A 22,099-nucleotide genomic window follows, 5' to 3' on the forward strand; every position below is an offset into this window, starting at 1 on the left:
ATCTGAAGTGCCAGTGATATTGTTCATCGATGCAGAACACCTAAAGCGTGTGAACGACTCCGTCGACAAAACACCAAACAGACTACATGTCTCGTCGCACGCGTCTGCAAGCATAGACACACGGCAAGGAGCCTGGATGAACGACGCATTGCCCGTGACCTTGTGCCTGCGGCAATTGAGCGTAGCTGTCTGGTTTTATAACAGTGATCCATGCTCTTACGTCAAAAGATCGTCGAGCAGAGACAACCGGTACTTTTCTACCTAGTGGCACAGAATGTAGCGGCAGCACAATGTTTTAATCTAAGTATAAATCATTCTGCGCGTCTACTCTCTTGGCTATATCACTTAGCCAGTTCCTTTTGCTCTGGGTCTCTTGTTGACCCGTTCCTCTTTTGCTGTTTGAACAACGCGCCTGCAGCAAAGACTCCGTCGGGCTTTTTCGCTGTCCGTTTTCCCCTTTATTTGAGTCTTCTCCAGCTCGGTTGTGGTCCTCTGTCACCGACATGGAGTTGTACTGCCGCGGACGGGTTCATGTGGCTGGCATCTGTGTTCGCCAGCCGTTTGCAACGGCAGGCAGACGTGAGGGTTGCTCGTCGCGCCAACCGGCGGTCAACTTCCTCTATTCAGACTTCCTCCCACCTCGGTGGATCCCCTCTGTTGGTGTTGTGCGTGCTCGTCCCCATTCGCGGGGACATTCTCGTCTGCCGGCGCAGCTCGACGCACCGTGCTGCGCTCCGGCTGGTGTTTCGTTTCCTCCCTTTCCTTTGCCCTCCTGCCCAGGAAGAGCCGTTGCCTTGATGTCTGGCGGCTCTTCGCTGTTGGGCAGGCCTCCATCCCTCGTCTCAGGGTTGGACTGGAGTTTTGCCGCTTCCAGCCCACCTGACAAAATCCCTCCACTATGCTGTCAGGTCGGACCGCGGCGCCCTCGTTGTCTGCAGAAGGCAGCTCTGCTCCCCTGCTTCCCACCCCTGCTGCTCGTCCCTTCCCCGAGACGGTGCGTCCTCCGAGCTTGTCGCTGCCGCGACTGTGCGTCTCGCCGGCCGCAACGGCACGCACGCGAAGAACGCCTGTGTTCAGTGCCGCTCCAAGTCCGAAAACGCCCGCGTTTGGCGGCGAGCCGTTGCCGCAGACACCCGAGTTCGGCAACGAGCAAGCCCGGCAGAGGGCAGAAGACTCGCGCAACGAGCGACGCCGAAGGGATGCCGTGGAGGTATCCATTGCCAGGCGAGGCCGTCAGTCCCCAGCGACGAACACTCGTAACAATGTCGTTCGGGCAGGATAGTCTGTTGCGTCTTCAGGCGACCACGCACGATTGGCAAAACGATCAAACTCATCCGGCAGAGAGAGAAAGCCGTTCGTGGGGGGTGGGGGGCTGGGTCGCCGCCCGCTTTCCGGAGGCTTGGAAACCGGCAGGCCGGCCGTCCACTCGGAGGCGTCGCGCTCGAAGCGGTCAGTCCGCGGCGAAAGCGTGCAGGCACATAAATGTGGCAAGTGCCATCGCTTCTTGAAAGCGAAAAGCGCAGAACCACCTTTCTTTGTCTGCACGTTCACTAGGAAGTGGGCTTGCGTGTATTGTTCCCGCTGACTTCTCTCGTTTTTTCTGCTTCCGGGGGAGCGGAGGCCTCAGCCTTGTGTGTGTAGGAGCGTGTTGTGGTGGCTTCTCTGTGGCTGCTTACAATCTCGTGTGTCTGTGAACGTTATTTATCAAACAATCTGAAGGCGGTTGTGGCAGCCGGTTGTCGAACTCGCATCGCCATCCGGCTGCACAAGTTAATCTTTTTTTATCATAGCACGGTCATTCCGACAAGGCAGTCCGCACCGGCAGGAGGCGCCGATCTACACTTTTGTGTCGACCAGCCAAGTGAGCTAGTTATATCACCAACACACTACCTCCTGTCTCAGATGTTTTCGCATTGCTTCTGGAGTTATATCGACATTAACTGGGGACGGGAAGCAGTTAAAAGACAAGCATTTTCAGGTCTTCAGCTAGCCGGGACAGACTCAATCTAAAGGTGCCAGTCAAATTGCTGTCGTATCCTTGTCGACGCAAAGCAGTTGATGGTGAAGCAGTGGTTAACTAAACATTCCAGTTGAGTGTCTCATCAACATTTGGCCGCCAACAGACACTCTTGTAAGATGTATCAACCAATCGAAAGTTCTGTTCCTTGTCTCTACAGAACACACAGATTCGATTCGTGGTGCCCTGGCACGTGCTTACTAACAGGATGGCCGCTGCATTCGCGCGGAATTCTTTGACTGCTGTATAAATCACTCTACCGGGATTCTCAGGGCACGAGAGCAAATCCACCGGATGCCTCCGAAGTATATCTGTCCCCGTTTTGGCCTTGTGGGAGCATTTACGAAGGGCAGCTAGAACTATTCATAGTCTGTCTGCACAGTCATTAAACAGGAACGGAGCACAGTGTCAGCGTGCTTCGTCAACAGTGAAAGCTGCCTCCCTTCCGCCCAAAAGTCACCTCCCAGACAAACGAGCATAGTCGGCATAACCAATCAGACGCGACAGAGCCGTCGCTGATGCTAATCATAATGGACAGACGTTTGGTGGTACGGTTTTCTTTTTGGAGAGCAATACTGGTGCATGGGGAGAAAGTTGTGCCGTGGAAGGGCCCCACATGGAACACCGCAAGCGTGACACAGAAGTATGCAGATTTCAAAAGAGATTGATGGAGACATGCCTGGATTTGGTTGGACCTTTCCACGCTGTAGGCCTTGCGCCGAATTTCGGATGGGGTGGCTGCCCCCAGCACCGCATGACGAGAAACCGCCCTACAACGGCTACGCTCCTAGAAACTAGATAGCTGGAAGTCAGGCTTGCGTTGAAACTGTCAGTACACAGTAGACGCTCGATACCCACGACGTCATTCTATCAACTATTCTTTTTCTTCCATGCCATGGTCCCACGTAGTATCGACGTTTGCCCAGGTAGCACCTCACGCAGTCGACTTTCTCCGGAAACAGTTAGTGCCTCGCCGTTATCGCGCAGTTAGATAACATCATGTCCTCGCCGCAAATGATGAAATGGAGACTACACTCCCTTCAAGTAGCTCGTCCTCTTTCTTTTCACTTCGGAACGTCGGCGGAGACGCCAACTGTAAGTGACTTATCAGACAAACTCCGGTGAGTAGGGTTGTGAGATGGCGTCTATATGCCTTGCTCTTTCTTTGATGAAGCAGCAATCCGTCCTGTGTGTTGTGTCCTGTTCTTTCTGCCACTGTTGTACTCCCAAGTTTGTTGCTTTCTTCTGCTTTGTCTTTCGCTTCCTGGGTCCTCGTCCCGATGCATGTCTTTGCTGGCACTTCTTGCCAAAGCAGGCTTCTGCGGGTCTAGATTCCTTCTGCGCGCCTCTCTTTACAAGTTATGTGGTTCCTGTCCCTGTACAAGTATTGTTAACATTCATTTTTTCACTTGACAATTTACTGCCGCCTTCTTTTCGCTGCTTGACCGGCTGGCGTCACGTTGCATGCATGCAAGCTCGGTGGGACCCGACTCGCCCGCTTACTGCCGACAGAAGGGAAAAAGAGCAATCGATGGTTTTTCTTGTCCCCTTGCTCTCCTCATGTGAGTTCTCCTCTAGCGTTCCTGTTTTTTTTGTCAATTTTGGTGTTACGGGGCAGGGCGAAGGAGAGAAAATTACAGAAGCAAGGAACCAGTGGAGACGGGTTTCTGTCCCTCACCGACTTTACTCGCTGCCCAGGGCATTTGTCTTGTTTTCTGGATCGTGTCAACGTCTATCTTCTGCGGTCGCCTCAATTTCTCCTTTTTTCGCATTCCGTTCGTTTTCACTGGAGGCTTCTTCATCGTCGAAGGCTCCTCGTTCAGTCTTCTCGACTTGTCCCTCGACCGCCTTATTTCTCCGGCCTAGTTTTCTTTGCTTTCGCCTGCTAACAACTCACGATGGGGCGTTCACGCCTTCGCGGAGGCAATCGCCGCAGGGGCACTGCACAGAAGCCCAAGAAGAAGAGTAAGAAGCGCACACAAAAACTTGACGTAGAGGACCTCTACTATGCCCGTTTGGAGGAGGAAGCGAGAGTCAAGCAGGAGAAGAAGCGAGCGAAAAAGTTGAAGAAGTTGGAGAAACGGAAACAAGATAAAGACGCCTCGAGTGACGAAGATCCTGCAGACGCCGCGCCTGCTGTCGGAAGCCTTCCATTAACGAAAGGGAAAGTAGATAAAGCCAGTTCATCCGATACCAGATTCGGAGGCGAGAGAAGACAGGGTGGAGAGAGAAAGAAACTGGATCCTTTCGCGCGTCTTCTCAAGAGTCTGAAGCCTGAAGACCAGGAGGACGAAGGCGATTCGGCAGAAGAAACAGACAGCGGAGACGAAGAAGGAAGTGAACCCGAGCACAGCAGTCACATCGAGGAAGAAGAATCGCTCGATGAGGAAGAACAGGAAGACGAAGAGGATAACCGAGAAGAGGAAGATGAAGAGGCGAACGAAGAAGCGGTTGACGGCGAAGAGGAAGAGGCAGTAGATGAGGACGAAGCAGGAGAAGACGATGATGAGGAAGGCGAAGAGGCAGAGGAAGGCCAAGGTGACGGAGAGGAAGAGGACGATGAAGAGGGAGAGGACGCGGCGCAGAGTGTTGCTGAGACTCTTGCGCGAATGAACGACTCAGATAGCGACGAAGAAGACGACGGGTCATCGTCGGATCCTTCATCGTCTGCAGGTCCGTCTTCTTTTGTTTCACTACGTGAACAGTCGCGTTATCGATCCGGCCTCCTTCCTATTCCTGGACGCCCTTCGCCTCTGGCGCCGCTCGACTTTTTCTGGACGTTTGAGGAGAGCGTCGCCTCCGACGAAAGCGCGATGTCCCGCCTGCCTATTCACCAAAGAGAGATTGTTGAAGAGAAGAAAAAGAAGACGCCTGTCGAGCTCTTGCACCTCCAAGCTGCCGCTTTTCTCCAGCACGAAGGCAACAGCTCAAAGGCTGTTCGCCGAAAGCAGAGTGCAGCACAGCCGTCGGCTGCATCTCTGCTGCTCGGAGATGCTGAGGATGATGCAGGAAGCGAGTCAGAGCAGGAGAGCGAAGCAGACGAAACACAAGTTGTGAAGAGCCGCAGAAACGCGACCCATGGGGAGAAGAAGCTTCTCATTGAGCCCTCCGGCTTCGCCTCCTACAGTGCAGCGCTGCCTTCGAACGCAGCAGACGCCCGAGCCTTGTCTCGCTTGTACTCAGACCCTCAAACTCAAGGAGGAAGCACTTTCCAGGCGCAGAACGGAGAGGACGACGAGGGCGTTTTTGGAGAGAAGACTCAAGCCGCGCCTACGGGAGAAGCCTCAGAGCCCGGTTTCAGCGTGGAACACGGACCGAGTTCCTGCCTCTCTTCGTCTCGCTCTCTGCCGCCATCGTCTTCTGGTCTGTCGGCCGACTCATACTTTGAATACATCTTGAAGACACGAATTCCGGAAACCGCTTTCGATCCGAATGTCGCTTCGCCGTACGGCTTGCCGTCTTCTCTGCTTCACTCCCTTCGACGTCTCCTCTCCTCGCGCTTCGCGTCCTCTCCCCAACTTGGGGGACTGCCCGTCGCCTTTGGAAATGCCAAGATGCGGTCGCTCTTTCACTTTCTCTCGAGCTACGTAGACATCTCGTTTCCCCACCAAAACGATGCCGCTTGCTCGTCGCTTCGACTCATGTACGCGCTTCACGCTGCCGCCCACATGTGGAAGGCGCGGTACCGGGTGTCAGTACACTCGAATCTCATCAAGCGCGTTGCAAACCGAACGCCGGAGGAAAGACAAAAAATTCTTCTGGAAACGATGCGCAGGCAAGAGCGAGACCACGTGCGAGGGCCCAGAGACCACGAAGAAGAGGAGGAGGATGACGAGCAGGGAGAGACGGTTGTGGGGTCTGAGGAGAACGAGGAAAACGGAGACAATCAAAGCGACGGAGTGGACGAGGTGGATGGAGACACAACGAAGCGGAAAAGCGTCGAACGCAGTGACTGCATGGAAAGTGCCAATAAAAAACAGAAAACGGATTCTCTCGCCTCTCCGTCTTCTGCCTCGTCTAGTCGCCACCTAGACAACGAAGGCCCTGAAGACTGGTTAGAAGCCCAAGTAAGAGACGGCGGATACACCCGACCTCGAATCCTCATTCTCCTGCCTTTCCGATCGGCAGCCAAGGAAGTCGTCGACTATCTTATCGCTCTCATGCCAGGCATGCAACAGGTACGCAGAAAAGAACGAAATGCAACGCTGGGCGCACGTAGCCATATGCTAATAAAATATATGTGCATATATATATGTATATATATATATATATATATATATATATATATATGGTGACGAAAGCAATAGCGTGGAACGCGTATGTGGGCTTTGCGGGCACCTATGTGGTGATCATAAAGCGGGCATCATTCAAGGGGATTTTCTCTGTGAGCGTGACGAGAATAAGCCGATTAGGACATCTGTGGATGTATCTGCGTCTCTCCTTCTCCAAGACATGTATATATATATGCATATATATATGTATACATACTCGTATCCTTTTATATGTGTGTCCTACTAGTTCTCCATTGGTTGCAGTATCAGTGAATACGCTTTTTTTCGTGCGTCGACGCGTCTACACTTGCGCGGCGTCAGCTGTCATTCGTTTCAAGGCTGGCAGCTCATTTAGCTGTCATATGTCGTTCTGTATGCATTTTCGTCTCTTTGACAAATCGTTCGCCACACTTCAGGTTTTGAATCGGCGTCGTTATGAAGAAGAATTCGGAGTAAGTCGAGAAGACGAACTGGATCAAGAGCAGAACTTTGCAAAAGGAAAGAAGCCGGAAGACTTCGTAAATATTTTCAAGGGAAACGACAACGACCGATTTCGTCTAGGCATTCGCGTGGCGCAAAACTCGCTGGTCCTGTATTCTCCCTTCTACGCATCCGACATTCTCATCGCTTCTCCGCTGGGGCTGCGCATGATTGTCGGCGTCCAGGTAAGATTGAAAAGCGACGGAGCCGTCACCACCGTTTTCTATATGCCTCAGAGGAAGAAAAACGTGGTTCAAGTCCACTGCATTGCATGCGTTTCTGTTGTGATTCAAGTATCGCGTAAGTGAATTCTCTATGCAGAGATGGCTGGGTAATCGACGTTTTTGCATCTATCTAAGCAATTTGGGCAACACCGAGGTATATAGCTGTATGCATTTTCAGACCAATGCAGGTGCTTCGGGTATAACGGCGAACATGTGGAGGGACGTTGCTGCGCTTCCTCAATCGTACTTTTTCACTTGTACACAGCGCTATCCAGGAGAAGCAGTGGTTCTTCGACTTCAGCGCTCGGGCGGTCGTGCGTCATTGACAAGTCAGAACAACTCACTGCTTCTTTCATCATTTGCGCATGCACGCCACCAGCGTCGGTGCGGACAGTGCACTGCGAGTCTCTCGTCTTGGCTGCAAGGCTCGTTTATGGACTCCTGTGTCTCTCCAGAAGATACAGGTATCCTCACGATTCTTTCTCGGTTCGTTGCATGTTCAGGGGGAAGAAAAAAGAGAGTTTGACTTTCTCTCGTCGCTCGAAATGGTGATCATCGACCGCGCAGATGTGATCAGCATGCAGAACTGGGCCTTCCTCAAAGACTGTCTTGCCGTAAGAACCGTTCAAGCTGCAAGAGAGACAAGTATACATTTCACTTTTCAAACGCCTTTTGTTGGCTCCATGTGCGTCGAGCCACATTGAAGTCGGATGTCTTTCACGGAGATCCGAAATATTTTTTTTCACAGAGCGTCGCCCTGCGCTCGCACGGTTAAAGGCAGAATCTGCCTGCGGTGCGTTTTGACATATTTTTACCTTTATTCTCGTAGGTCGTGGAACTCTGGCCTAGTCCCTGGTGTCGATCTGGGCAGTTCCACTTTTCATGTCGAGAGCCCATTTCGTGTGTTTTGATGTTCGGCCATGTGGTAACTCATTTCATCACGTTTATGTGACAGATAGAACAATGAAGGTTTCACACGAGAAGATAGTATCCCTCTGCAGGTGATACGCAGTTAAGTAGGTGGTACGCCGATGAGACCCACCGCGATCTTCGCTGTTTGTCTCTGTTTTCTGTGGTGCGCTCTGTGCGCCTGTCTGTCTCTGATTTCAGGCCGTGAATCTGCCTCCTGTCTCCTACACTTCCTTTGACATTCGACGTTTGCGTCCGTCGTTGATGGCCGGCGTCGGCGCCTCTGACCGGCAAACGCTGATCTTTTCTCACGGCCGAGACGCGAAGATTCAGGGACTCTTTAAGCAGTTTTGCTCGAATCGCCGCGGCGTGCTTCACCTCTTCGATCCGGCCCAGGCCGTCTTCGCCGCTTCTGTCCTGCCGTGTTGCTTTTTGGAAAATGGAAAGGAGAAACGAAAGCAAGGCAGGAAGAGGCGCGAAGAGGCACCAGGCAAAGTGGTGCGCGTCGCCAGGTCAACGCCCTGTTGGGAGAACCTTCTGTTGCGAGAAGAAGAAAGCCAAGACGATGGCAAGGGTCTGAACAGCGACGCTGGCGCCAATAGGACGGGGGCGACCGAAAAAGCTCAAGAAAAAGCTGTTCTGTGGAAATCGGTTGTGGCAAGGGCGGGGCTGACAGGTGCCCAGCAATTCTTCTGCAAGGTTGCATGCTCTCAGTTCTCCAAAGCGAGTGGGGTACGTCAAACTAAAGGGATCTCTCTTTTCTTCGACGGAAATGTGGAGAGACGGAATGCCAAGCTTGTTGACGGATGGGTACCGTGTGAAAGCACGAGAATGCAGATGGACGATGCACACTCAGGGGACTTGTTTCTGACTTTCGCCTGTTGCTAAATGAACCACAGGGTGTGCAGTGGAGACGTAACGGTCTTTTTTCGCGGGCGCGATCCACTGAACACCTGCCGTTTCCTTCTGCCATATTTTGAGTGTGACGCGAGCCTGGACGTCCTGATTCAGGCACCCTCTGCGTTGGTTCATCCTTCCTTCTCGTGCTGTCTTCTTACGCACAAACGCTTGTCACGCAGTAGGATCTTGACCCGCTCGTACTTGAATTTTTCTGTGCATTTGCACATCTCGCGTTCTCTTCAGTGAAAACTGCACAGAGTGATAAGACTGAGTATACAGAAGCGTTTGGAAATGCATCTAGACTTGCAACCAGTGTCATCTTTTACGTCGACTTTGTCTAGCCTGGAATGCTGGGTCGTTGGCCACTCCCCTCGTTCAGCTCTGCAACCCTTCTCGCTCTTTTTGCAGTGCCTTCTTAAGCACTTCGCCGTCCGGGTGCTTCCTACTCTGCAAGGCGAATTTGACCGCGCCCTTATCGTGCTTCCTTCCTACCTCGATTATTGCCGGTACGTCTCGTTTCAAGCTCGATGAGGCTCCTAATGCCCTCCTCGGATTTTGCTGGTCCTGCGACCTGCCGTTCGGGGTCTTTCTCCGCTGCTGCTTTTCGACCTTTTTCTTGCTGCCGCTTTCTCGTATCCAGGATGCTCCAGTCATATGTTCTTTGAGTATCCACTGACCACCGTCTATCGCAGCACATCCTGCAGCGCAGTTACAGTAACCATGCCTGTCATTTAACGAGTAGTGAAGATTTATCCGTATGCATATGCCTGGCTTCGCCGACTTCCGGCGACGCGACTAATTTTGAGCGTGGTCTCAGTCTCTGTTCGGATACGTGGTAAAAAATACTTTGAGCGCCCCTGAACGACCGGATATGCAGTGTCGTATGCGTTTCCCGTTTTGAATTGTTTCTGCGGCAGACTGTGGAGATCACTCAAGGAGCAGAACGTAGACTTCGCCAGCTGCCACGAATACACATCCAACCAAAACATAACTCGCGCCCGGCAAAAGTTCCACAAAGGTGCGACATGTTCATTGAGCCGAGGCAGGAAAGAGTCGATGGTCTAGGGTCTTTGTTTGCGTATGGATGGGGCCAGAGAGCCAGGTCCAGCTTCCACCCGTTCATCACGTGCTGCGGGTATTCGTGCAGATCTTTATGGACATCGGTAGCCGTATGTAGAGGTGTGTATTTGAATGTATATGTAGGGGGTGTACAGAGGTGTATAAAGTCTATCTGCATCTATACGCACTATTTTCGTAACGTTCCGGGAGAGCAGTGTGGTACAACGTTAGATATCATTGGATGGGGTTTCTGGAGACGGTGATTCGACTGGTGTGTGTGCCTGTGCCTCATCTCCTCTTTGCAGGCGAAGTTCCCATTCTGGTCACTACTGTACGCTTCCTTTTCTATCGTCGATATCGGCTACAAGGCGCTGATCGAATTCTCTTTCTTGGACCGCCACCATCGCCTGAGGTGTACTTACATCTTCTCACGCATTCCCTTCCTGATAAAGAGGTCGCGAAGAAAAAACGGGTTGTTGCTGAGCCAACAGCGGACACGAAGATCGATGATCTTGCGACGGCGGAGGCTGAGTACTACAGAACGACTGGCGCCTCCATGTGCTTTTTCACGCAGTATCATGGCTACGCCATGGAAAGGCTGCTAGGCGTTCAGAAGGCTTTCACCCTTCTTCAAATTCCTGATGGGAAGGTTGTGGCTGTCAAATAGAACTCCCTTTCTAACAGGGTAGATGATAGGCGTCCATGAACAAACGAAATGGTCTCATCAACTGACTAATTTGAGAAACAAACCGTTCTTTGCTGAACTGGTTTCACTTACTCGCTGCTCAAGTTTTATATGCACACCCAGTCCCAAAGACAGCTTCGGGTTTTCATTTTCTAAAATGAGCGTAGCGTACAAACAAATTCTTGCACAATGCTGCTGCTGTGTGGAAGGCGACTAGGGAGGAGCCAACGCCGTCACCAATGAGGGCTTGTGCGTGCCAAGGACGGACAAGCTATTTGCTTGGGAGAAAAATATTGTAGCAATATTTGAACAAATGTGCGATCAGAAAAATCCATTGCTCTCTGCATCAGATGTTGCACAAACGAACAAGCGGTGGACCACATGATTGTACCCAGAATAAGCCCCCTAATTAGAAATGGATCATGTGATCACTGAACGACCCGCACACTGCTGACTGTAGGGCTGACGTTGTTCTTCGCAAGAGTATCACCAGTCATTGTTTGGCAGATGGGAAGGGAAGGCTCCGAGTTGCACTTCGGAACGTCAGCCATCGCCTTCTCGAGCGCCTTGGCGAACCGCAAATCACCATCGCCCACGATAATCACGACTTGGGTTACACCAGAGCCTCGGGGGTTTACAGCGCCCATCTTCACCCTGTCCTTTGTGAAAGCTGCGTCCTGAGTCTCCGCATAGATCGCCGAATGGAGTGACTCAGCAAAGACTTGGGCGCACGCTTCGCGCTGGCCTTGGCATATTCGGTTCAAAAGCGTTAACGGCGCCACATTCAGGAACAGGGTTGTCTCAGAGTTTCCTCGGGGAGCCGGTGTGTTCCCAGGCGGAGACGGAGCAGTTCCGGGACGCCCAGGAGCCCTTGTTGTCGTGGATGAATGACTCGGAGGAGAGGGATGGCCTTTATGGGGAGGGATATACGTGCTAGGCTTCATTGTTGACGTCGTCGTATGTGGAACGTATTGCTTCGACATCCTCACAAACAACCAAAAGGTTTCCAGGATCTTAATGAGCCTCAGCTTCTTTGCCATGTTTTGCTTCAGCAGCAGCGTAACACCTCCTTGTCCGAGGCCGCCTCTTGCTCCTTCCGACTCCATTTCCCCAGTTAGGGATTTCCCGATGTTGTCGTTCATGAGACTGGCGATGTTGGACGACAACCTGTTGAGGAGTTCTTCTCCATCGGCGTCGTTGCTGTCAGAGTCGTGTGCAGCGTCTTCGATCATCATTTTCGCTGCCATCTTCTCCATCTCATCGGGAAACTCCTGGTCGAGAAGACCTTCAAAAAGGATCTGAAGTTGATCTGCGCTGAACGCCAACGCGGGTTCCGCGTTGACACCGTCCTCAATCTCCGCAGCATCGCCCGTTACGTTGCTCGCGTAGGTGGTCTCTTGAGACAAGAAATCCAGGACATCTGGCACCTCTACAGTCGCCGATAAAGCCGTACCTGAGCAGCGAAAGAGGAAACTCCAGAACTCATGTTAAACGGACGGTCCGCCTCGACTCGTGACCACGAAGAGCGCCGCCGAAGACTTTGCGGAAGTGGCTGCTACCCTGCATGAGAACGACTTACCGGACATAAGAAGAGCGACACTCGCCGCAGCGACGATTTTGAGAAACATCGTGGTTTAGGTGTACGAATATTGACCGTTTGGGATGAAGAATGAAGGAAGATCACTGGCTACAAGAGCGAGGAAGGGACACGTGTAGAAAAGTAAGAAAGAATATGTGTGACAGTCTGACTGTGTACAATCACACGGTCAACTAACCTCGAAGCAACCGATCTTAGCCGCCGTCCTGTCGGCTGTGCTCGTCCGCGCAAGGCGGTTGCATCAAAAGCGTTCTGGCTGCTTCAGCAAACGACGCTGAATGCAAATGTTCTGTGTTCCTACTTGCTGATGTGCCTCTTGCTTCAAGGCATCACATCGTTCCATCATTGTAATGCGAATCATGCCAACATTTGTTCACTACCATGATGCGGAGCAAGCGCCACGTATCGCATCGAGTCTCACGGATGACATTTGACCGAAGTGAATCGCGCTGTGAACAGTTTTCTAGCAGTGGGGCAAGTGAACTCGTTCCGAATCTCAGCGGAACCCGGTCTCCAGTGTTCAGAAACATGGTTAAGCGGGTGCGCCCATGCCCGTTGCAGCCGTGGGCATGCGCAGAGAAAGTGCGGGTAGTCTCGGCTTCTCGCTGGTGGTGCAAAACATTTGACTTCTTACTCGAAAAAAAACACTGGGTAAGGCGGACACTAAGCGTGGGGAGGGTCCCCAATTTCAGAACGGCAACTCTCTTCCAGTGAATGTAGGGCTGAGGCCAGCCAGTGTTAATCAACAAGATCGGGTGTTGTTGGTCGGGTTGATCGAAGGCTTGGTCGCGAACTCCCCGTTCTGTTAGCGTTGCCATACGTTCACCTGGAATGGGTGGTCTCTACAAAAGATGTCTGCGGCTTGCCTCGAATGCGTGTTTGGAGTAGAATCAATTTTGGCATCCTTACGTTGGCGTCTTCGTTGTGACGCGACTCCGCAGCAACCTTACGTGGATTGCCACACACCACATTAACAGGCGAACGGGGTCAGGTGCAGATGCTGGACGGCTACAGCTCGGGCCATCTTCACCGGCATTCGCAATAAATTTTACACTTCGGATCTCCCGCAATTCGAGACTAGAATAGACAGTCCCTTTTCCTATCAAGAACGAGCTGCTGTGTCTGATGCTGCTACTACTCCAGTCTACACCCGGCGTTTCACCTACATACTATGAACAGGGGGTTCCTATTGAGGCAACTTGGCTGAATGCAGGCAGCTGTTGACGTGAGTGAGAAACCAGCTGGTCTGGCCCACTTTTCCAGATGCGCGTCTGCGAGTTGATCTGCTCGTACGAACGTCGAATGTTTCAACCACTTGTGCCTGACCATGAAAAAATGCATATTCCCCTTAGAAGGCTACGCATGCCTCATGCCGCCTGACATGCGACGGCGGAAATAGGCGAACTCGCGATAGTTTTGTGTATATTGAACAAGCGTCGGTTCACCATGCTGCTCTCGGAGAGGCGTGTACCACCCAATTACATACTTTTGGACAACAGTCGAAATAAGAGGAGATCGAGGTTATACTGGCTTCTGAAAGCATGGTTACACATAAGCGAAGGTGAGACAGAGTTGGTTAGGAGCAACCGTATACGGATCGGTGTGCTTTCCTGCGAAACCTCAGTTTTCGGAACGAAACTGCTGCATACGGTAGATGCAGTTGAGCACGTAAAGCGTCATCTCTCCTGTGAACAGCACGTAGGCGCAGTATACGCTTGCCTTGTATCGGCCTGCCGATAACACCTTTGACAGGAGATATCTCCAACAATGTCAGCCGCGAACTCACACCCTAGGATAAAAAACGGAAGCCATCTGCAGTACATGCCTCCGGAATCCCTGAATGCGCCTTTCTCCCGCGAAACTGAACATCAATGCATTCTTGAAAAAACTGACTGATTACACGGCCGCGACGGTACGATAGCGTGCAAGAAATGTCGACAGGCATGATTTTGCCTTAATCGTCATACCCACCAGCCTGTGAAGGAGTGAACTGCTCTGTCTGCGACAGGGAACAGACGGAATACTTCATCGACACCATCTTCCGATTCTCACTCTCTATGAATAACAAAATGATTTCTTCTCTCAAAATGCTTTACCAATTGTACGGACGACCGACTGCTCACAGCTCCTACCGACAAAATGCTAGCTCACACTGCGAGATTGATAACGATTATACACCGCAGAGGAGCGAAACTGACATCTTAAACGTGTGGTGTGAATGTGCCAGAGACATGAAATAGACTGCACAATGAGCATGAATTTCTGAGATGAATTAGCTTTGAGAAAAGGGTTCGACACGCAGTTGTGGGTTCCTACCAGCACACGCGTCCGACTTCGGATCAGGCTTCCTGAAGCCTCGTGCAAGCACATATACGTTGTCTCCAACCCGGCAGTGTTCCCCGTAGTGCCTCCTGCCCTAAACATAGGCATTTAGGAGACATCTGACAACTCTGTGAAGAGATTAAAGCCTTTTTCGAAGACCCAAGCTACCTCTCTGGACGACTCTGTGCCGCTTTCGGACGATGTTCGTGTACTGCCCACTTTGAGACAACTCCCCATGGTTCTGGCTGTCGCAGGAGACACTGGCCTTGAGAGCTAAACAATTGTTTTGCTCTGCAAACTCATAAACCGTCACGATGACAGCCAGTTGAAAAAAAGATCGTTGCCCAGCTGATATTCCACCGTTGCCAAGTACTAGCTGCGCACGGCTTCTTGCACTGCGCGCGTGGCTCTTCTGCATGCTACGATGATCAAGCCATACATTCAGCAGGCACGCAACGAGTCTCTTTGCTGTCGGATTCTCCCTGCAAAATATTCTGGAGGTGTTGTTTGTTTTTTCTGACTAGAGTAGATTCATACTTCGAGTTACTGACTGTCCGAGCTGCCTAGGGTGCCGCGCCCGCTCTGCAGTGGTCTTGCAGAGACTGGCTGTCCTGTCGTTGGAGCTGACTGGCCGGCAGTTGCGAGGCGCATGCTAGGACACTTAACCTGAGCCTCCTGACGAATCGTGCAACACCAAAGGTTCCAGTTAACGAATTGGCATTGACACTCTTGGTGTTCTGCAGCTGACTCTATCCACTTTTTCGTCCTTATCATCTTTTTGTGCTTGTGTACTGCAACGTGTAAGGCACATGCATGTTGGCTTTCAGTTCTTTTTCTCACTAAATCGACCTTCTGTGAGCGTCTTGTCCCTGCTAATGTGTACACTCTCACTTGAAGCGCCCCTCTGCGTACCACTGGCTCTCAGGGTGCGACACTTCCAGGGTCCACGGTCGATTCCCGTCGACCTTTGACATTCCCATCTTAAATCACCAACGTCAGAAAGGATGGTCGTATACCGGAGAATGCGTACCCCGGCCACCGTCCGTGGGCCTTCTTCGTCCGAGGCGACAGGCCTGTATTCCTTTCCTTCCGCTGCGGCCTCTGATGCCTACCGGATACTTGATTCTTCAGATGCACGTAGACGCGACGATGGAGCCCAAAACCGGTCACACTCTTTGGAAGTTTCCAGGGAATGGACTTGCGTATCTGAAGAAGTTTACCCTCGGTTTCCCGCCTTGCGAAGTTCCAAGAGCTTCACGGAAACCGGCTCAGAGATGACGCCTTTGCGCGACGCCGAACGTGCTTCTCCGTCGCATCATCATCGATCCTTAAGCTTCTCGCGCTTGCTAGCGAAACCCCAGAATCCTCCGTCATTATTCGCATTGATTGACGGCGAGTCACTCCCAGCTTCCATGGAGGCATCGGCACATCCATTGGCAGAAGAAGCAAATGATGGGGAAGGACACTGCGAGCCAGTGCCGTCGATCCCATCCTCTGAGCAGGAACAACCTTATATTTTGCCAGGAGAAATTGGACTGAGATCTACAGATGCCGCATGGGGCGATGAGGCTTTAGGTGTGGAGAAGTGTGGAGAAAGTGATGAAGGATTTGCCTGCCTACCCTTTGCGGGACTCACAAAAGGACAGTCCACCTCATGGGATTACGAAGCTCAAGGCGGATCTCCCGCGACTGTCTTAGGCGTCCGAGATATTCAGCGTCTCTCAGGAGCAGCGAGACTGCACCTTTCTCTGTTAAGGAAAGGAGAAGCGGAGGGAGGGACTTGTTCAGCTGCAGCCAAATCAAGCCCTTGGGCTTTGCGAAAAACTCTTTCTACTTCTTCAGCCGACGGCCGACGAGCACCTCCAGGGACGACTGAGGCTACCGCTGAGCTTTTTGTTGATCTCCTGCAAACGCTCGAGGCAGCTGGTGAAACAATGACCAAGATGGAAGAACAGGTAAACTCTTGTAGCTGACTTGTCTCTGTTATACTACAATTTACCGCTTGGATGTCTGGCTTTGCTTTATGTAAGGACCTCAGCAAGTTGATGGCTCGAATGACGGGAAGCGGGGGACCCGAGACGGCGAACCACATGCACGAGCGGCGTGTGACCCAGAACGATGACAACACTTGCTAGTTACACGGTCGACTGGAATACGCTGTCCAACCTGCGGTTTTTTTAGGTTTCCCATCACGCTAGACGCGCAGAACAATTAAACGCGAGGCTGGAGAGAGCTGTGGCCCACAATGACAGCATGGTAAGGACGTGGTTTTGCGAAAACAGTAGTCTATCGTCGACGTCGTTTTCCCTGGTTATTCATGTTCGTGTAATATGACTGTCGTCGTCCATTGATGTTCCGTTCTCTCAGTGTCAGCGGTGTCCAATCTTCTTTTTCTGCCTACTAGATGTGTCATTTCTAAGATGCTCGAGATTCAGGTCCCTTTGGTTATCTACGTCTGTCTGCTGAAACCGCTGATCTGCCAGCTGCATCATCCGGCCGTCCGGTAGTCTCATGAATCACCATTTCAAGTCCGTGTGGCAATTGAAGAGCTTCGGACATTGTGTCTCGTCTGCTCTCTCTCTCTCTCAGTATGCAGAATCTGAACAGCTTGAGCGGCGCCTACGACAGGCGAAAGCAGAGGTGGAGGCCCTTCGGAGCCGATGCGCAGGTCTCGAAAAGAAGCCTGTGAGTCTTCCATCCCTATTCTTGGCAGGGGTGTCCTGCTGGTCCAGTTTGGAAACTGCTTGCCATCTCCTTATGAAACTGCCTTTTTTTCGTAATGGCCCTTTGAAACATGACGGCGCTTGACCCTGGCTAGCATCCTCTCACTTTCGTGTATACGCGTGACCTCGTGCTTTCTGCGCACTTGCATATCTGTTGCCCATTTACGTGAATGTGGCTTCCACGTAAGTGTCGCGACCGATTACACACGCATGCATGCGTTCACGAATCTCTTTATAATATATACATATGAATGCATGTATGCGCACGTACACATATTGTATATACATATATATATATATATATGTATATATGTATATATATGCGGCACATTGATCTGGTACGCCTAAAGCGTCGTGGAACATGATGAAGATTGCCCGTGGTTTCTGGATGGGAGTGAGATTTCGCCATTTCTCCAATTTTTGGGCTTTACGGATATCCCCACACTTTGATTTCGCTTTCCTGTTGTTCTCGGGGTTCCTGATCAGGACTATCGTGAGCGCTATGTGGCAAGTGAACGAGGCAGAGCGGAGTTGGAGCGACAGGTGAAGCAACTTCAAGCTCAGGTCGACGTTTTTCGTGCAGGCGCCATAAAAGAGCAGCGCCAGAGAGAGGAAATGGAGGAGGAGGTGTCGGGAATAAAGAAGCGCCTGGAGGAAAAGGAAGAACAAGTAAGTTTGTGTGTTCACCGAAGATAATGTGAACTTCGTATCGCCACTCTGCCATCCAGTCCACCGTGTTGTCATGGTGGTGGCTTTCTCCCGCTGCGTTTGCATATCTGTCTGTACATTCTCCAACGCCAGTAAGTAAAGGTATATGCAGATGCAGATGCGCATGTGTGCGTGCACACGGGAATGCCGATAGAAACCGAAGGAGGGTTTTGGAGAGAGAATGGAAGCGCGTTCACTGGTATTTCTGGATTTGCAGCTTCTGCTGACAAGACGGAGTCTGAGATCTGCAGTTGAGCAGAACAGTCAACTCCCTGGAGACAGCGTGCCCCCTCAGAGTTCCGAACGACGGGGGCGGCGTTCGTACTTTATCAGTGGAAAACAGGTATGAACACCGGGGAAGGTAATGCACTTGCATGTGTCTCCAGTCCCCACATATGCCAACGCATGCTCATGAAACTAGAGCGCGTATGACTGTGTCGTATGTTGATGGAGTGCCTCCTATATTTCGCACCCGTATGGTTTCCCACTCTTTTTACACACCTCTATACGTGCGCCATTTTGAATCGATATTTTCTGTGCACATGCATGGGTTCAGGAGCCCGAATCATCGACACAGGTCCGAACAAATTCCCTCGTGTTTCTTTTCCACTATTGTCCCTGTGTATAACAGCTACATCTCGGTCCTGGGTTGAGCTTGGCATCTCCTCGCCAGCTGTATAGGTCCCCGAGAACCGAAGCTCTCCCTCCGTCTCCTCGGCCCTCTCCTTCCTCTGGCGGAGAGGCGCGCTGCGTCAAGTGCGGGTGTGTCTCTATTCCTCTGCTGAACGTTGAGGGACTCTCCGGGTCGTTTGCGGACCGAAAGCAGACGGCTCGCCGTCCCCTTTCATCTGCGCCTTTGAGGGAAGCAGGAAGAGGACAAGGCGACGAGGTCGACGAGGGGCTCAAGGCCTCGAGAGGCGATACCCACGGCGGACGCGAGAAGGTTGCTAGTCTGAGTCTGGCGTCTGGTGCCTCTTTTTCAACGGCTCCGCCAACGGGACGGGAGGTCCCGGCTGACTCAGACGGAGTCCGAAGTGGCTGCGCCGAATCTCGTGGGGGGTTTGGGCTCGTCGAAGCTGAAGGCGAAGAAGAAGGGATGTACGATTGTGGAAGCAAAGACGATCAGGAGAACGGAGAGGCTCCTTGTTCACGGCAAGACGCCGTGACTAGGACACAAAGGTCTCTGCCGTCACACTGCAACTCCGGCCGAGTGCATAAAGCTGAAACAGTGGAAAGACACTCAACGTTTTCGTCCTTCTCGTTCACCGACTCTTTAGGGGAGAAGAGAGGGGCGGACTGGACAGACGCCGTGTCGCCGAGGAGACATCCACTTGTGGGCGAAGTGTGTCACAACTGCCGGAACGAGACGCGAGGTGCGAGGGGGTCAGGAGAAGGGAGACCGTCACCACTTTTCTCCCATGTTGGGGAGACTGACTCTCATCGAAGCGCTTCCCTCTCGCTCGGCTCTTCACTTCCCGCTTATTCGCTTCCCTCTGTTCGAGCTCGAGGATGCCCGACACCGGCCGCAGGCGACTCTGGGTTCACCAGCAGTCGCGGCGAGTCCACTTGGAGGCGTCTAGCGAGGTCGTCAGCTTCCGCCTCTTACACGCTTTCCTCGTCTCCCTGCCGGATCGCCTCCTCTGGGTCAGCGCTGTCCTTCGGATCCGTCTCGGCTTCTCCAGTAGATGAAGGAAGAGAGAATCCAAGCAACTCGACTAGGCGCCTCACCAGCTTATGCGGGAATGGGAGGACTGCAACGGGAGAGCGTCGTGGAGCATCAGGCATGCGTCAGCACACTCCGTTCTCTTCGATCTTTTCGTCAGGATTTGTTTCAGACGGAACACTCGACAGAAGAACTGCGAACCAGCCTGCGCTCTCAATGTTTGAGGAGTTGCTTCAGGTGGGACAGAGCCTGACTGAAGAAGAAGCGAGAATGAAGCGAACGCTGGACGGGCTTCTCGCAGCTGTCGCGGCGTCGCCAGTGCCATTTGAAGAGTTAGCTACGAAGGGTCTGTCAAAAGAGTGCCTCTTGAAAATTCGAAAGCTGAGGCAAAATGCCCCAAAGAACTCACACGCCACTCGGCCGGCGGGGGGCTTTTTCTCCCCAGTTCTCTATCCTCTTCTGTCGTTCCTTTTCGATTCACAGCGACTGCGGTGCAGCGATACTGGGAGTCACCGCCTGCTCCTCGCGAGGGTCAAGGCGCTGCCTCGTGCGGTTTTACATTTTCTCCTTGCGGGGTTCTTCAGAGAGAGCGGCGAGACCACACAGGAAAACGAAGGGGACGCAGTGGCAAGCGACGCAGAAGCACCTTCGTCTGCGTCTTCGTCTCCTGCGTCTTCCACGTCTTCGCTGCCAGCTTCGTCTGCTGCCGTGTGGCCGGTTGTCAAGACGCTTCTCGCTCATGTGCGCCTGGGAGGCCCTGCCTCTCCCAGCGATGAGTCTACGAGTGCGGGAGGAACCGAGGACGAGGCTGAATCAACGGGAAGGCGCGCCATGCGAAGACAGAAGACGCAGCGCGCAATCGGTGTCTTGTCGTCGACGGGGGGACGATGTAGTGGCGGAGAAGGTCACGGAGTCGAACAAAACGCAGATCATGGGCAAGTGCAGAGAAAGTCAACCGAAGTCGACACTCTCTTTGCTTCTGAACCGGCAAAAAGGGCCGGCCTCGTTCTCCTGCTTGCATTTCTAGCTTCCACGTTTTTCTCCGCTATTGAGTTGCCTCTTGGCTCCGCCTCACCTCTCGCGCCTTCGGGACTCTGACGAGGGTCAGGTCCCTGCAGACACAGCGTCAACCTGCTCCTGTCAGCTTCTGCCTCCAGGGGACCACGTTCGTGGCGCCACAGTCGCTCTTAAAAGAAGCTGTGGGGTTCAAAAATTGTGCCGATTCTTCTCGAGCGTGGACCTCGTGCGCACCGCGTTTCGCATCCGCGTCACTTGTACGTTGGAAGCAATGAGTTCATATCACCACATCTTTGTTTGGGTGCAGAAGACGTATCCGTTGGTCTACGAGTATGTAGGTTCACGGGAACGCATTTCTATGAATGCTGCGCATGCGTGTATGAATCAATCTATACGTTTGCATATATATATATATGTATATATCTATATCTATATATATATATATATATATATCTATATATCTACATATATTTATATATATATATATATATATATATATTGGTTCATACAGGCAGAGGGAGGAAGACAGACCTATGTGAGCCTTTCCTCAGAGCTGTCTGGATTGCGGGAGGGAGGGTTTCTTGTTGTCGGCCTTGTCTTTTGTTAGCTGACGCTGTCTGTCTCAGACGTGTCGTGGAACACACAGGCAAATTTCCGTAAAACCCCACACACCTGTGAATGGACAAGACGAACCATTTAAAATGTGCCAGCGCCCCACATCGAATGCGAGAGAGGCATTGCCACACGAAACGACACAGAGGGAAACGAATGAATGGAGATGTGCGTGGTGTTGTGAGTTTCTCTACACTCATGGTTTGAGGAGTACCGACCAAGGCATGGGGGGACAAATGGAATGCATCGCCTGCTCAGATGCAGAACAAGCGAAAAGGGGCGAGCGGAGACGCAAAAAAGCGCGAAGAAAATGAGGACTTGGCGAACTTTGCCGCTGGCATCCAGCATCGTGTTTGTCTCGGTGGTGGAGAATCCACACGCTGTCGTAAGCCTCTGCTCACAACAACTCCAGAGGAATGTTGCATTATTGCAGACAATGATCCCAGAAGCGGCGGTTGCACTTGCGTTTCCCCGACCCGGGAGGAGACAGGATGCGTCCTTTCGTGCCTCGATATCATCTGTGAGAAACAGAGAAGTCGACTGGACTGAACGTCCGAGTTAATAAAACAATCACGCAAGCGTAGTTTGGTAGAAATCCCAAAACTAAATGCCTGCCTCAGTCCCCTCCCTTGAGCGCATTCTGCAGGCCAACCTATACTCAATGAATTCTACCTAGTAGAAAAACGAACAGTTCAGCTCTCTCAGTTGGACTCTTTCCAACAGAGACCAATCAATCCAAAAACTATATATATATATATATATATTCGTGTACACTAGGCTAGGTGTGCATATCGTGTAAGGGATAATTTGCGGGGTTGACGCGTGCGCCTCGATACTGTGAAGGCGCGGGACCTCAAAACGCTCGCGCCACCAAAGAGGAACGGCGGATCCCGAGAGGGGAGGTCCACGTTA

The 22,099-nt window shown here is 52.1% G+C and overlaps 4 protein-coding genes across 4 annotated transcripts; 2 read left to right on the forward strand and 2 right to left on the reverse strand.

Moving 5' to 3' along the window:
* Window positions 1–609: 609 nt before the first annotated feature.
* TGME49_270970 (hypothetical protein) lies at window positions 610–1,218 on the reverse strand (the record flags this gene model as incomplete). Its single annotated transcript, XM_002365722.1, has 1 exon — window positions 610–1,218. One exon carries the CDS (start codon window positions 1,216–1,218, stop codon window positions 610–612), a length of 609 nt encoding a protein of 202 aa, XP_002365763.1.
* A 2,697-nt stretch (window positions 1,219–3,915) lies between these two features.
* Window positions 3,916–10,527, forward strand: TGME49_270960 (hypothetical protein; the record flags this gene model as incomplete). The annotated part of the gene is made up of 7 exons (XM_002365721.1): window positions 3,916–6,195; window positions 6,705–6,953; window positions 7,496–7,606; window positions 8,103–8,633; window positions 9,210–9,307; window positions 9,719–9,819; window positions 10,166–10,527. 7 exons carry the CDS (start codon window positions 3,916–3,918, stop codon window positions 10,525–10,527), a joined length of 3,732 nt encoding a protein of 1,243 aa, XP_002365762.1.
* A 313-nt stretch (window positions 10,528–10,840) lies between these two features.
* TGME49_270950 (hypothetical protein) lies at window positions 10,841–12,643 on the reverse strand. The gene is made up of 2 exons (XM_002365720.1): window positions 12,125–12,643; window positions 10,841–11,998 (listed from the first exon to the last, which is right to left on the reverse strand). Exons 1-2 carry the CDS (start codon window positions 12,171–12,173, stop codon window positions 10,974–10,976), a joined length of 1,074 nt encoding a protein of 357 aa, XP_002365761.1. The 5' UTR covers window positions 12,174–12,643; the 3' UTR covers window positions 10,841–10,973.
* A 2,825-nt stretch (window positions 12,644–15,468) lies between these two features.
* On the forward strand, window positions 15,469–20,656 carry TGME49_270940 (hypothetical protein; the record flags this gene model as incomplete). The annotated part of the gene is made up of 6 exons (XM_018781593.1): window positions 15,469–16,419; window positions 16,646–16,720; window positions 17,054–17,149; window positions 17,674–17,856; window positions 18,113–18,238; window positions 18,527–20,656. 6 exons carry the CDS (start codon window positions 15,469–15,471, stop codon window positions 20,654–20,656), a joined length of 3,561 nt encoding a protein of 1,186 aa, XP_018636629.1.
* Between the last annotated feature and the right edge of the window lie 1,443 nt (window positions 20,657–22,099).

Source organism: Toxoplasma gondii, chromosome VIII (genome assembly GCF_000006565.2).
Source record: "Toxoplasma gondii ME49 chromosome VIII, whole genome shotgun sequence".
Lineage (NCBI taxonomy): Eukaryota > Apicomplexa > Conoidasida > Eucoccidiorida > Sarcocystidae > Toxoplasma > Toxoplasma gondii.

Coding starts and splice junctions, on each gene's coding strand:
- TGME49_270950 (XM_002365720.1), bottom strand. CDS start 12,173: ATGTTTCTCAAAATCGTCGCTGCGGCGAGTGTCGCTCTTCTTATGTCC. Junction 11,999..12,124: donor TGTCGCTCTTCTTATGTCCG/GTAAGTCGTTCT, acceptor TTCGCTGCTCAG/GTACGGCTTTATCGGCGACT.